We start from the raw sequence: 14267 nt of genomic DNA on the forward strand, positions 1-14267 counted from the left end.
CTGACCTTTGCTCTCCCTGCTTTGGGCCACTTTGATCTCTGCAAGATGCACACTCCTTCAGATGCTCGGCAGGCAGGCTGCCAAGCAATACAGTTTTAAATTCCTTTGCAAACAAATAAACAAAAGATACCCTTGAAAATCCTGCTCTGTAAAATTTCAGCTCTGAAGCTTCCTTTTCAGAGATTTTCCAAAGCAACTTATTTTTCAAACATTTGTAATATTTGGAAATACCGCTAGCCATCTTCATCTCTAGCTATACCATCTGGCTGCTTGACAAACGGCAATTACTCGCAGTCAGGCAGATCTGGCATTCTTAAAAAAATAAAAGGGAAAAGTGGGCTCCTCACTGAAGTTTACATGACATTTGCACATTGCTCAAGTGCTTCCCAAACAAAAGCAGGCGTTTGCAGTATCTGTGGCAGAGAGGCAGCAAGCGCTTCAGGAGGTTTGCCCGCTGCTCCCTTCAGCAAGCATGCAGCTTGTGGGCTGCCGTCCTCGCGTTGACACCCCGCGCGCGGGGCCCTACGGAGTGAATGATGTCTTACGGAAGCCACGAGGACGGAGAAAGGCATCTCCTACCAGAGGCGAGGGAAGGCCGGGAACGCGACAGGCGGGGGGCGGGGAGCGGGGAGCGGGGAGCGGCCAGGTCCCAGGATGGCCCTGCGCAGCCGCACAAGGGCCCTGGAGGGGGTGCCGGTTCCAAAACCCCGCTGGCCAGGGTAGGAACCAGAATGCGTGCCTTGGCCTCTCTGAGCCTCAGCATCTCTGCGGAAAGATGGACAGTCCACAACCAGCCCGTGGAAAGTCCGGGGCCCCGGTCCCTGCGGCCACTTACCGAGCAGGCTGATGCCCAGCCGGGACAGGCCCTGCCGGAGCCCCTCGCCTAGGCTCTCCGGGAGCTGCCGCCGCCACTCTTCCTGCCGGTTGCAGTGCTCCTCATCCAGAGAGAGCCGGTCCATGTTCCGCGCCAGGCTCGTGGCCAGGTTGGTGATGGAGGTGAGGGTACCTGAGGGCACAAGAGCACGTGGGTTGGTCTCCTGGTCACATAGATGGTGGCCCCTAGGGGAGTGGTCCCTGGAGCACTGTGGGGGAGGGGAGAGGGAGGTGGAAGCACATCGGCCTTCTGGACTCGCCCATGGAGAGTGACGGTGGCTTCCCCTCCGTCAGTCTGAAGAAGCAGCCTTAAGACAATGAGGTGAAGATGCACACGTGCTGACAGGGGTGATGGCACTCCTCACAGGGGGCAGAATTAGAATATCCGTTACCAGAAAAATGCCCTCGACCTCACAGGAAGCTATCATGCACTTTCATTTGACTGTTAGGGCTTGGCTAAAATAGTTAGTTTTGAAGTCCTCACTGAGGCCCAGTTTTGAAGGTTGCAATTTGCCTGCTCTGATTTGAAAGGGTAAGGTTATGTTGCTGAATTTTAAACAGATCGTAAAGGAATGTTTCTACTTTAGGAATAAAATTTATTTCCCCCTATTACTTTAGTCATAGTAGAGGAAGACACTAAACTTTTATCATTTGACAGTCAGGAAATAATTATTATGCCACAGAGAATATGTGTGATTTTGATATTCAGGGTGTTAGCTGAAAAAAAGTGAGGACAACAAAGGGAGTAAAGCATGTGAAAGCCACGATTCTGTCTGGTTTTCCCAAGAAAGGCTATTTCTGCATCTTGCTCAAGACAGTCATAATCCCCTCTAGCAAGTCTGCATAGACCCCAGTGAGCAAAACTGAAAGACATCAACAGACATATCCTGAAACTAATGAATTAGTTCATCTGTTATTGGATGTCTAGTTTTCAGAAGAAATGGAAGATGTTGTTTTTGCAGCTGCATCTTAACCAGTCATCTGAAAAGAAAAAATCCACGTATACACACACACACACAGACAAACCAAACAGATTTTCCTAAGAGAAGGAGAGAACAAGTGTAAAAAACATTCAGTGAGTCACTATGCTAAAATTACTGCCGGAGTGCAATTTAGCAAGTGTTGGTTGTCTTATTTTAAAATGAAAACAACAGAACCACAAAGATTCAAGTGTCAAGAGTGAGAAATCCACCAGTGACTCATCTGTGAGTTCCTGCAGCTCAGCTCACAGGCCTCCGGGATGACCGGGGCCCCGGGGGGAGTGGTCCCGTGATTGTCCATGGAATTTGGTTTATTGCTCTTGCTGTTCTCTTGCCAGTCCCCCTCTATGGATCATGGGTTCTCATATTTCGAGCTCAAGTCTTGTTTGAGGCCTTCTAGAGACTTCTGTAACCTGCCCACTCATAACAGAGTTGCAGTACTGTTGACAGTAAAAAGCCTTCTATGGGGGAGGAGGCCTTTGCCCTGTTTCCCCTGCCTCCTGCTGAGAAGAAACGGGGACTCAGATGGCCCTTGTTAGTTCCCGAGTCACTGCCAACCTGACCAAAATATGGGCAAACAAACACACGGATGAAAGGAAAGCACGCTCTCCTTCTTGTGGGCGGCAGTTTGGCTTCTGCGCCTGATGACCCGTCTGGGCCACAAGGTGGCACTGTTTACGTGGCGTGCTAGGGAAAAGCTGGCTCTTTCACCTCCCAATCGGCTTCCACGTCAAAATGTATCCATAGCCTTACAAAAGTTATGACAACTGTATCTACATTTTAAAAAATATGATGAGGCAACACAGTGTAGGATTTCTGATGTTTAGCAGAAGTCCTGAACACCTTTAATATTTCTGTATTTATCACATGGAATAACAGTTGAGCCAATCCTTGTTTTCCCATTGGGAGGTTTCAAATTCTGAAGTTTCTGAAACATTTTCACACACTACAGGCAAGCAGTGATCTGTTTAAAACATAAGACATTATATATGAGCTTTGTTACAAATCCAACACTTCACTGCCAGCTAACAAGCCAAACAAAGTTAGAGGCAAACTTAATTCACTGCACACTTTTAACACGGTCTTTAAAAATAAAAAATAAGAGAGGGAAGGAATGAAAATAAGGCCTCATTACAAGGAACCCGAATAGCTACCTTTGGAAATGTGCTTCACAAATGATGTCGTCCCTCTGGAAACTCCGCTCACAAAGGCTCCCGGGCCTCGGGTCAGCCCCTCGTACGGAAGCCTGAAGAAGTCGGCGATCCCATTCCCGATGCTTCGCACCAAACTTGCCGGGCTGCCAAGGATTTCCAGGGATCCAACCACCCAGCCTGTGAGGGACCAAAGGGAAGGGGTTACTGAAATCTTAAACACAGCACTTTCAACATATGGGACAAGTGACCCATTTTCCCTGCAATTCATTTTTCACACTAGAATGGAGAATGTAATAAGCTCCTCTGGAGCAAAATATGGGAAATAACTCATTCACTGTGAATTCATAAATGGCAAACTTTCATACTTTATAAATCAAAGTGATCCTTTTGGCGGGCTCACAAATAGCTTTAATATGACTTCCCTGCCCGAGCCTCCCGTATTCCTGCTAAAAGGGACCCGTGTGCAGGGGATGATGCTCCCGCCGCCCCGAGGAAAGGCAGTCCCTGGGGCTGCAGGTGTTCGCAGGCTGGGAAGTTATCCTTAAAACCTCCTTGGGCAGCGGAGGCACCAGGATGAGGAGGAGACGGCTGGTCAGGGGAGGAGGCCAGATGCTAAATGGGGTGTTGCAAAGGGGATGGCACAGTTCTGACGAGGACGGAGGAAGTTATTTTTAATCTTTCCCAATCCTACCAAGCTGAGCGCTTCCCTTTGGAGTGGAGCTGGAGCCAGAGAAATGTTTCCCCTTCAAGCCCAGCTTCAGTTGTGTAAACTCTAGTGACAGGGACATGCTGATTAGGTTAGCGAGAGGGGCGTGTTCCCTGCGAATGTCCCAGGAGGGGAGCTTTGGATCTGGTTTCCTACTTGAGCTGGGGCTTGCCAGGAGCCGCCCGCTCAGCGGCGGCCTGACTGCCGAGCGCTCGGCCCCGTGGGAACGGGGCTGTGGCGTGGAGGCTGGAGCAGCTCCCCTTCGCCTTCCTCCCCGGGTGGGGGGCTCGGGGCTCTCGCCCGGAGGACGGGAGGTGCAGGCAAGGGCCGGGGGCTCCGGAGAGGAGGACGCCCAACAGACAGCTTCCCCCGGGGACACCATGGCCTCTCCAGCCCAGGGCTGCGAGCGCTTTAACAGGGAGGCCGCGGGGACAGGACCCGTGTGGGAGCCGATCCTGCCCCCCCAGTAGGGTTTTGGAGGCCAGGCCTGTGACAGAGACCCCCAGTCAAGTCATCAGTCCCAGAGGGTAGGGAAGGTGTGGGTGCAAGAGCCAAGCCAGAGCCCTGAAGGGTTCCCAGGCCCAGCCCTTGTAGAGAGGGACGTTCTTAAATTTTGAGCCCACCTCTCTTCTTTGGAACATTAGAAGACAACACTAGGGTTTAGGTTAAAAGAGGGAGTAACTTCCAGAAGATGAAGATCATAAATGGAAGCGCCTATAGGCGCCAGGCATTCAACGCCCTCAGTTCTCACAGCAACTCTTCAAGTCCTAGTACCTGCCTCCGTGTAAATTCAGATTAGCCAAGGACTGAGCCTCTCCCTGGGTTCAGGGACTGTACCAGGTGCAGGGGACAGAGCCTGCTCCGACACGGTGTTACCCTGTCTCCACCATCTCAAGGGCAGGCAGGACAAGGAAGAAACTGCGGCTCAGAGGTTGAGTCAGTTCTCACAGTCTCCCCGCCGTCTACACACGTGGGAGGGTTTCAAGCCAGGTTTACCTGGCTCCAGAGCCCACCCTCCCTCTTCCTGGGAGCCCAGGCTGCGCTGAGTAGGCAGGGTACCGTGGAAGGTTGTGGAATAGTCTAACTCGGAGGGCCTTCTCTGGAGGTGAAGAAACAACAGATTTCCTTTAGCTTGGCATAGTTGTAAGGTTCGCCTGGAGGCAGAAGATTGGACTAGAAACATCTTAATTCCCCTTCTCTCCTAAAGTTCCATAGAGAGATAAAGAAAGGTGTGTAGCTACTGCCAAGCAAAGACCACTCACTCTACAATGGGCCCACTCAGGCCAGGGCAGCGGGGCACAGGGTGTGTGGAAAGCACCCAGCCTCACCTTCTAGCCCTCACCCCGGCTCCGGGACGGTGAGGGAGACTCTCCTGGGTTAGGTTCACTGCTGATGGGAAGGCTATGTGTGGACCAGAGCTACTTCTCAGTGGCATCTGAGATGGCCAGAAAAGGACTAAAGCATCTGAGGGCATTCCTTCTTTAATTATTTCCCTCCAAAAGCACATGTATCTTTTTCTTACTTGTTTCGAAGCTTTTGTTGAAAACAAGTGCCTGTCTGGCTTCCCATCAAACTGAGCCTTGGAGGTAGGGGGGGGACCCCAGGAAATTACAGAGCCCACATTCTTTTCTTCAAATACGGTCAGTTGTTACTCATTTCTCATTACACTACTGTTAAAACCTCTTACAAGTCCTTCCCCAGAAATGAGGTCAGGGTATTTCAGTCATCCCAATGAGGAACCTTTTAATCAAGTCCAATGGGTGAATACTGACCCATGTGAGAGGCAGAGGCAACTTGTCCACTCCCAGGCCAGACCTTTCCTTTCCTCTACTAGAATGCCAGTACATTCTCTTTAAGATGCTTCTACCCAGGGGTAACCTCCTACCATCTTCCCATTTCCAGCTCTTTCAAAATCACTGCTTTCCTCCAGATAATCTTCAGATTGTCTGCAGGCCTTTAGTGACAGAATTCCCAGCAGGCCTAAAAACTTGGCCCTCTATTTCAGAATTTCTTGTCTCAGCATATAATGAGATTGGGACAACAGCTTAGAGAACTTTTAGGTGGATTACAAAAAATCCAAACAGAATGTTCTTGTGAAAGCTCATGAGAAACAAAACAAAGAGAGATCATTTTTAGCACATAGGCTGCAGGGACGTGGTTCCTTGGTGGTCACAGTCGGAGTCTCTCTGCCAGCTCGTTACTCTGATGGGCGCTCCCCACACCTCAGCCTAATGTGATGACCAGACGGACAGGAAGCTTATTCCTCCCCAGGCTCCAGAGCAGAGCTCAGTAACCTAGAGGCACGCTTCTCAGGTTAAAAACAAAAACTGCCTGAAAGAGTAGGTTTTTAATATACCCGTCTATTAAATTTGAAATCCTAGCTGCTCATTTTTAAGTAATATATCTTAGCAAGAGGGAAATATTTTCTTCATTGTTGTACAAGCTATCAAAACAACAGTTCCCGGGTAGGGCCCTTCCCTGATCTTGCCCTTTTCAGTTGAGAGTTCTGGGTAGCGCTCTAACTCTATGAATTCTGTTACGGAGAAAATGTAATCTTACCAGTAGGGCAACTACATGGGTCAGTCGCTGCTACAATGTTACCTTATATGGGAACCCACCCACCAAGTACAACTTACCAAGGTCTCTCCTTTGTTACTTTCAGAAAGGAAGACCTCCATGCTCTTTACCAGAAGGGGCTGCAAGACCCACTCTGGTTGTTTGGTGTCGGTTGCTTGAATGCATGGGAACGCGAGGCGCCAGATGATCAGACTGAAACCACTTCAGAGTGAACTTAGGTCAAGGAGGCGTGTTCTGAAGCCAATTACCATAGGGTATCAGGAGACAACTTGGTCTCCAAAGCAACCTTCAGTGCACAGTGCTCCTCATACAACATTTTGTACACATATTCAAAGCACCCCCTGCGGACTCCCCCCGCCCTGGGCTCAGGTCTGTGGAGAGGCTGAGATGCCTACAGCCGTCTCTTTGCCATCTGTCTAGACAGGCAGGGCTGCGCTGGGTAGGTAGAAGGCTCTTTATGCCTCTGACGGGCACACAAATCCTCTGAATTTCTCACCTGGAGCTGCTCATGGACTGTAATGAAGAAAGCTAACAGCCCAGAACTGGATTTCTTTTAGGCCCAGGACCTGAGGGCCTGGGCTGGTTTTTCTGGCCGCACTAGTGTCCTAACATAGAGCCTTGTGCCTGCAAGGAGCTGAAAAAGCGTTTGCTAAATGGGATTAAAATTCTGTTGCATAACGGCAAATATAACGGCTACTACCGCTTGAGTGTTCATTAAGTGCCAACCAAAATTCAGGGTACTTTACATACTTCCACTTTTTCCTGTCAAAAGTCTTAAAACCCATTTTATGGATGAGGAAACTGAGACATGGGAGGTTCAATAACTTGCCCAAGGCCTCACAGCCAGCAGTGGCAGAGTCTGGATTCAAATCCATGACTATCTAACTGCAAAGGCTGTGCTCTTCACCTCCCACCAAGCTGCTTCCCTATGTCTTGAAGTCAGTAAGTCCACCCCAAAGCCTTTCCTTTCTGCTCAGGCTCCAGCTCATCGTGGCCCCTGGGCTGTGTTCTCACCTGCTCTGAAGAGAGCCCCTGCGGCGTAGTGCATGGCCAGGGCGTGGACAAGCTGCCTGGCCGTGGTGAAGATGGGGCCTCTTTCAAACACTGAGAAGGAGAGCGGGGTGTGGTCGGAGGCTATGTACAGCTTGAGGGAAGCGTGGATGCTGACGAGGAGATTCACCGGCTGTATCACCAGCTTCCGTAACTTCACAGGATGTACCAAGGCCCTGGCGTGCTGCCTGACCTGCACGGGCAACACCTGTTTCCCACCTGCGAAGACCGTGGGGTGACCGGCTGGGTTGCTGCTAGGAAGGTAGGTCTCAAACAAAGTTTTGAGGTAGTAGACAAATGTATCTTCCACATATAAGCGGGCAGGTTTCAATTCAAAACTGAACTCGTTAATATCAGATAAGAAGCTCTTGCCCTCTGTTAAGGTGAGGCAAAGTTTGATAAAACAGTTTTTCTTGTATTCTTCCAAATCTTTGCTGGACGTAAGGAGACTCTGCATCTTGGAACACTGAATAGATTCTGTTTTCTCCCCCTGGCAGACCAAGACAGCGAAGTGGAAATTGGACTTGTTATACAGCTGGTTGTCCAACTGCAGGTCCCTACAGCAGACCTCCACACAGTAAAGGTGAAAGAGGGCGGGGGCCGTCTCTTCCCCAGGGACGTGACCAGCCACCGGGGCTACTTGGAGAAAAACGTTGTCCAGTGTGAGTCTCAGGAGCTCAGATGATACTCTGTGGTGGCTGAGGTCATCAAACACCGCCAGGCTCAACTGAGTGACGAACATTTTAAGTGTCACAATCCTCTCCAGAGTTCTACAGGAGAAAGGGAAAAGAACATGAGTCTCCCCTGCTTTTCTTTTCCTCCCTCCCTTTCTTCCTTAATGTCTTAGTTTTTAATGATAGTGCCTTATTAAACACCTCCTGATGTCCCATCAGATTCTCATAAGAAACAAATAAGAACTCAACTTTCAGTACATTGTGTCTGGACAGAGCCGGTCATACTCCAACAGTATTGGGAAATGTTCCCAAAGGGACTATTACAAGTTCTTGTCGTGTTGCTGTATCATGTTTCCCTTATCAACACCAGATTTTTTATCCTCAAATCCCTCTAGTTCTTTGTGCACTAATTCTCTGTCATGATCATCACAAAGCAGAAAGTCATAATAAAATAACCAAGATGCCTCACACTGGAAAAGTACAGCAAGCAGAAGAAAACTCACCATGAACCCACACCACAACAGCCGAGCTACCAGCGCCTTAGGCCATGAGCTCTGCTCCCCCCGCCACGTTTAGAGCTGAGCTGCCCATGCTCCCGTCTCCGCAAAGCCCTCTAACGTGCGCTAAACCACTGGGCTCTCACTCCTGTCAAGGTCATCTCTCCAGAAATTCAACCCTTTCCTATATCGTTTTTTCTTCACTACTAGCAGCTTATAAACGTGCTCTTATTTCTCTTGTCTTAAAAAATCCCTCTTGTAACTGTGTTTCCCCCTCTAGCTATTCCTCATTTTCCTGATCCTCTGTACATAAAAGCTCCAAGGCATATACACCTTGTCTGCTATTCCTCACTTTCCATTTTCTCTTAACCGTGCTCCAGGCAGGCCTTTGTCCCCACTAGTCTACCAAAGCAAGTCTCGTCAAGGCCCCCAAGGGACTTCCATGTGGCTAAATCAAATGATGGGCATTTAGTTTGTGACTCATTCACCCTACAATGTCATTTGAAGGGGTCGATAACTTCCTCCTTCTGGAAGAACTTTCTTTGCATGTCTGCTCTCAGCTCTTGTACGTCTGGTCACTCAACACCCATGCGACACCCTCCTCGTAAAGTTAAGGTGCCCAAGGTTGAGCGCTTGGTCCTCTTCTCTTTCCACCTCCACTCACTCCCCCTGGAGATCTTCCTCCAGGCCTGTGATTTGACGTGCATCTATATGCCGATGACTTCCACAGTCACATATTCAGCCTAGAACTCCCTGTGAACTCTGAGCTTGTACTTCTAACTGCCCATCCACATAGTAGTGACTTACAGGTCTCAAAAGACATCTCAAGCGGTCACGTCTGTAGTCAAACTCTTGATCTCACCCCCCATCCTACATACAGTCCTTCTCATCTTAGCTCATGACAACCACATCCTACCAGCTGCTCAGACCGAAAATTTTGGAGTCCTCCTTGATGCCTCTATTTTCAACCCTTATCCAATGCGTCAGGGAAATCCCAATGGCTTTTCCTTAAAATACATCCCGAATCTGACCATTTCTTACCACTTCCCCTGACAGCGTAGCCTAAGCCATCACCACCTCTAGTGTGAATAACTGTAATAGTCTCCTGACCAGTCTCCCTGCTTCCTCCTGTGCTTCTCTATAGTCTACTGCAAAAGCACAGGGAACTCTAGTCAATATTCTGTGACAAACCATAATGCAAAAGACTATGAAAAAGAATATATATGTGTATGACTGAGTCACTTTGCTGTACAGAAGAAATTAACATTGTAACACTGTAAATCAACTATACTTCAATAAACTTAAAAAAATAAAGCTGCCAATGGTCTTCTAAAAATTTAGGTCACATCATGTAACTTCTCTGCTCAAAAAGCTCCAATGACTTCCTGGTTTCACTCAGAATTAAAACGAAGCCCTACAAGATGTGTCCCCTCCTTCTAGCCCTTCCCTCCCTGACCCCAGGCACTAGTGCCTTCCTGTTCACCCTCTACACTTGGCCTGCACTGGTCTGTTCCCTGCTCCTCCAATACACCAGGCACACTGCTTCCGGCCTTTGAACTGGCTGTGCCCTTGGTCTGGAAAGCTCACCCCAGATGACCACATTACTAACCCCCTCGCTGCTTTCACGTTGCTCAAATGTTAACTTCTTGGTGAGGCTTACCTACACCAGTTTTTCAAAACTACACTCTCTCTGTCCCCGTGCCCAGGTACTACTAGTCCTTTCCAGGCTCTGTTTTTATCCCTGCAGAACTCCAACTTTCTACTGAACCATAAAATTTCCTTTTTTATGATGTTTATTCTCTGTCCTCCCTTTCCCCACCTATGAGAATGTGATCTCCTTGGGAGCAGGGATTTGGGGCTTTTAGGTCACTGGTGTATCCTTATCCCTACAATAGCACCGGCATCCAGTAAGCACTTGAAAAATATTTGCTGAACAAATGAATTAAGGAAATACAAGCAAATACTTGTTCCTTTCCTATTTCTACCACTGAATGTATGGATTGTTGCTACTGTCATAAACAATGCCCTACTAATGCCCTAGATAAAACGTTCCTGCAATTGTCGTGTGGGCTTGACATTTTGGGTTATGCAAGTCAAAATTTAGTCTCCAGTTTTGTTACCCTATGAATTTTTTTTACAAACACTTCTGGGCAAAGGAAACAGTCTACCCAACCTGTTTGAAATATTATAAATTCAAATTAATGATAATTTGGCAAGGCCCAAATTAATGAGTTCTTAACCATATATGAAAGCAAGGAAATTTAAAAAAAGGAGCTTAAACAAATGTATAAAAGTTGATATTACTACGTCATATTTTAAATTAAAATTTAAAAAATTAAAAATTTTCTGATTATAAAGTATATTCTTCTTGTAGAAAATTAAAATACAGAAAATTATTAAATAATCACTTATAACTGCATATCTATTAACAATTTTGATTCTTTTCAGTGTTATTTCTAGGAATGTTTTCTTTGCGTATGTGTGAGAATGTGTGTGCATATATGTACTCGTATGTGCACATAACTAGGATATTTATATGTGCAATTTTATATTCTGTTTGCTTTATTTTAAGAGTCATCATGTGTATTTTTCTATTCCACTAAAATCCTATAAGTCTCTTTTCTGTGGATATACCATTTATGGTACATTTATGTATCATCTATTTCCCTGCTGATGGGGCTTGTACTCTGAATATTTTGCCATTATAATTAGCAATGTGATAAAATCTCTCTGCATACCTTTTCCTACTTCTCTAATTATTGCTTTAACTCTCAAGCTCTTAAAACTGTTAAAAGTGGAATTTCCAAGCCAGAGGGATTTTAAAGCTCTTGATACATATTGCTAAAGTGCTTTCCAGAAAATAGTAACAATTTACACTTTTACTAGGACTGTTTAGGATGGAACATCATTGTTAATTCAGTAAGTAATATCTTATTTAAATTTGCATTTCTTTGATTACTAGTGTTTCCTCTTCCTAGAATTTTCTGTTCATGTCTTTTGCCCTTGTTTAATTTTTGGAAGGAGGGACTATCTTCATATTATTCCTACTGAATTATATGAGTTCCTTTAAATTAAGGATAATAACTCTGGTTCATATTTGTAAAACCTGATGGCAACACTCAGGTCGAACGGGGGAAAATGTGGCTCTAAGAGGTGACTTTATTTTTGCTGTAGCTAAGTCTAATTACCAATTACTAGGTGGTCATGTGGATAGAGAAGTATTAAGTTGCATTTCATGCTAATGATAATGTATAATTCTAAGATGCATGTCTTAGTTTGTAAATCAGCTTGTTAAACTCACCACAGAAGAACTGGAAGGGGTACCCACGGCAGATGATATATCGCTTCTTATTATGGGTGTAATTTAATGCTAATACCCATACCCTTATGGATTATACAATAATTAACCAAAAGCTTTAATGTATATATTTGGATGACAACGAATGGCAAATAGTAGGTTTACAACTTTATAACGGGAAACATACCCTGCTGATACTGGGATACTAATTAAGCCTACCTGTTGGTATTAGTTAAAATAGGTCCAGCTTTTCCTTCTGGGGCCACAGTGATGAAGACTGTGCCACAATGATGGACAGTGTCCACATACACACAGCCAAAGCCAGTCAGGAACACAACCTGCAAAAAGAATACTCAAAATCAGATTGAAAAGCAATAAGAAACACTATTGAAATGGCTTCAAATGTCCTTTTTTTAAAAAAATTTTATTGGAGTATAGTTGTTTTACAACGTTGTGTTAGTTTCTACTGTACGGCAAAGTGAATCAGCTATATGTATACATATATCCCCTCTTTTTTGGATTTCCTTCCCATTTGGGTCACCTCAGAGCACTGACTAGAGTTCCCTGTGCTATAAATAGTACGTTCTCATTAGTGCTATATATAGTACATTCTCATTAGTTATCTTTTTTTTTTTTTTTTTTTTTTGCAGTACGCGGGCCTCTCACTGTTGTGGCCTCTCCTGCTGCAGAGCACAGGCTCCGGACGCGCAGGCTCAGTGGCCATGGCTCACGGGCCCAGCCACTCCGCGGCATGTGGGATCCTCCCGGACCGGGGCACGAACCCGTGTCGCCTGCATTGGCAGGCGAACTCTCAACCACTGCGCCACCAGGGAAGCCCCTAGTTATCCATTTTATACGTAGTATCAATAGTGTATATATATGTCAGTCCCCATCTCCCAATTCATCCCACCCCCTTCTTTCCCCTCTTGGTGTCCATATATTTGTTATCTATGTCTGTGTCTCTGTTTCTGCTTTGCCAATAAGATCATTTATACCATTTTTCTAGATTCCACATATATGCGTTAATATACGATATTTGTTTTTCTCTTTCTGACTTACTTCACTCTGTATGACAGACTCTAGGTCCATCCTAGTCTCTACAAATGACCCAATTTTGTTCCTTTTTATGGCCAAGTAATATTCCATTGTATATATGTACCACATTTTGTTACACTATGAATTTTTTTTACAAACACTTCTGGGCAAAGGAAACAGTCTACCCAACGTGTTTGAAATATTATAAATTCAAATTAATGATAATTTGGCAAGGCCCAAATTAATGAGCTCTTAACCATATATGAAAGCAAGAAAATTTAAAAAAAGGAGCTTAAACAAATGTATAAAAGTTGATATTACTATTTCATATTTTAAATTAAAATTTAAAAAATAAAAAATTTTCTGATTATAAAGTATATTCTTCTTATAGAAAATTAAAATACAGAAAATTATTAAATAATCACTTATAACCGCACATCTATTAACAATTTTGATTCTTTTCTTTTCAGTGTTATTTCTAGGAATGCTTTCTTTGCATATGTGTGAGAATGTGTGTGCATATATGTACTTGTATGTGCACATAACATCTTCTTTATCCATTTATCCATTCCTCTGTTGATGGACATTTAGGTTGCTTCCACGTCCTGGCTACTGTAAATAGTGCTGCAATGAACACTGGGGTGCATGTGTCTTTTTGAGTTATGGTTTTCTCTGGGTATATGCCCAGTAGTGGGATTGCTGGATCATTTGGTAGTTCTAGTTTTAGTTTCTTAAGGAACCTCCATACTGTTCACCACAGTGGTTGTATCAAAATCTACCTTCCCACCAACAGTGCAGGAGGGTTCCCTTTTCTCCACACCCTCTCCAGCATTTACTGTTTGTAGATTTTTGGATGATGGTCATTTTGACTGGTGTGAGGTGACACCTCATGGTAGTTTTGATTTGCATTTCTCTAATAATTAGTGATGTTGCACAACTTTTCATGTGCTTCTTGGCCATCTGTATGTCCTCTTTGGAGAAGTCTATTTAGGTCTTCTGCCTATTTTTTAATTGGGTTGTTTGTTGTTTTGATATTGAGCTGCATGAGCTGCTTGTAAATTTTGGAGATTAATCCTTTGTCAGTTGCTTCGTTTGCAAATATTTTCTCCCATTCTGAGGGTTGTCTTTTCGTCTTGTTTATGGTTTCCTTTGCTGTGCAAAAGCTTTTAAGTTTCATTAGGTCCCATTTGCTTATTTTTGTTGTTATTTTCATTACTCTAGGAGGTGGGTCAAAAAAGATCTTGCTGCGATTTATGTCAAAGAGTGTTCTGCCTATGTTTATGCAATCCCTATCAAATTACCAATGGCGTTTTGTCACAGAACCAGAACAAAAAATTTTACAATTTGTATGGAAACACAAAAGACCCCGAATAGCCAAAGCAATCTTGAGAAAGAAAAATGGAGCTGGAGGAATCAGGCTCCC

At 45.2% G+C, this 14267-nt stretch overlaps 1 protein-coding gene across 9 annotated transcripts in view; it reads right to left on the reverse strand.

Annotated features, from left to right (window-relative positions):
- VPS13B (vacuolar protein sorting 13 homolog B) overlaps window positions 1-14267 on the reverse strand; it is an 802500-nt gene that overhangs the window by 12904 nt on the left and 775329 nt on the right. For 8 of the 9 annotated variants that reach the window (XM_028500192.2, XM_028500193.2, XM_024115869.3 and 5 more), the window contains exons 55-58: window positions 12029-12147; window positions 7305-8110; window positions 3008-3184; window positions 836-1006 (exon numbers count right to left, since the gene is read on the reverse strand). In XM_028500192.2, the coding sequence (XP_028355993.1) occupies window positions 836-1006; window positions 3008-3184; window positions 7305-8110; window positions 12029-12147 (1273 nt within the window). Of the gene's footprint in view, window positions 1-835; window positions 1007-3007; window positions 3185-6444; window positions 6525-7304; window positions 8111-12028; window positions 12148-14267 lie in introns of those variants that run through there. The other variant, XM_028500196.2, reaches the window with a different exon arrangement.

This window comes from Physeter macrocephalus, chromosome 15, assembly GCF_002837175.3.
Source record: "Physeter macrocephalus isolate SW-GA chromosome 15, ASM283717v5, whole genome shotgun sequence".
Classification (NCBI taxonomy): Eukaryota; Metazoa; Chordata; class Mammalia; order Artiodactyla; family Physeteridae; genus Physeter; species Physeter macrocephalus.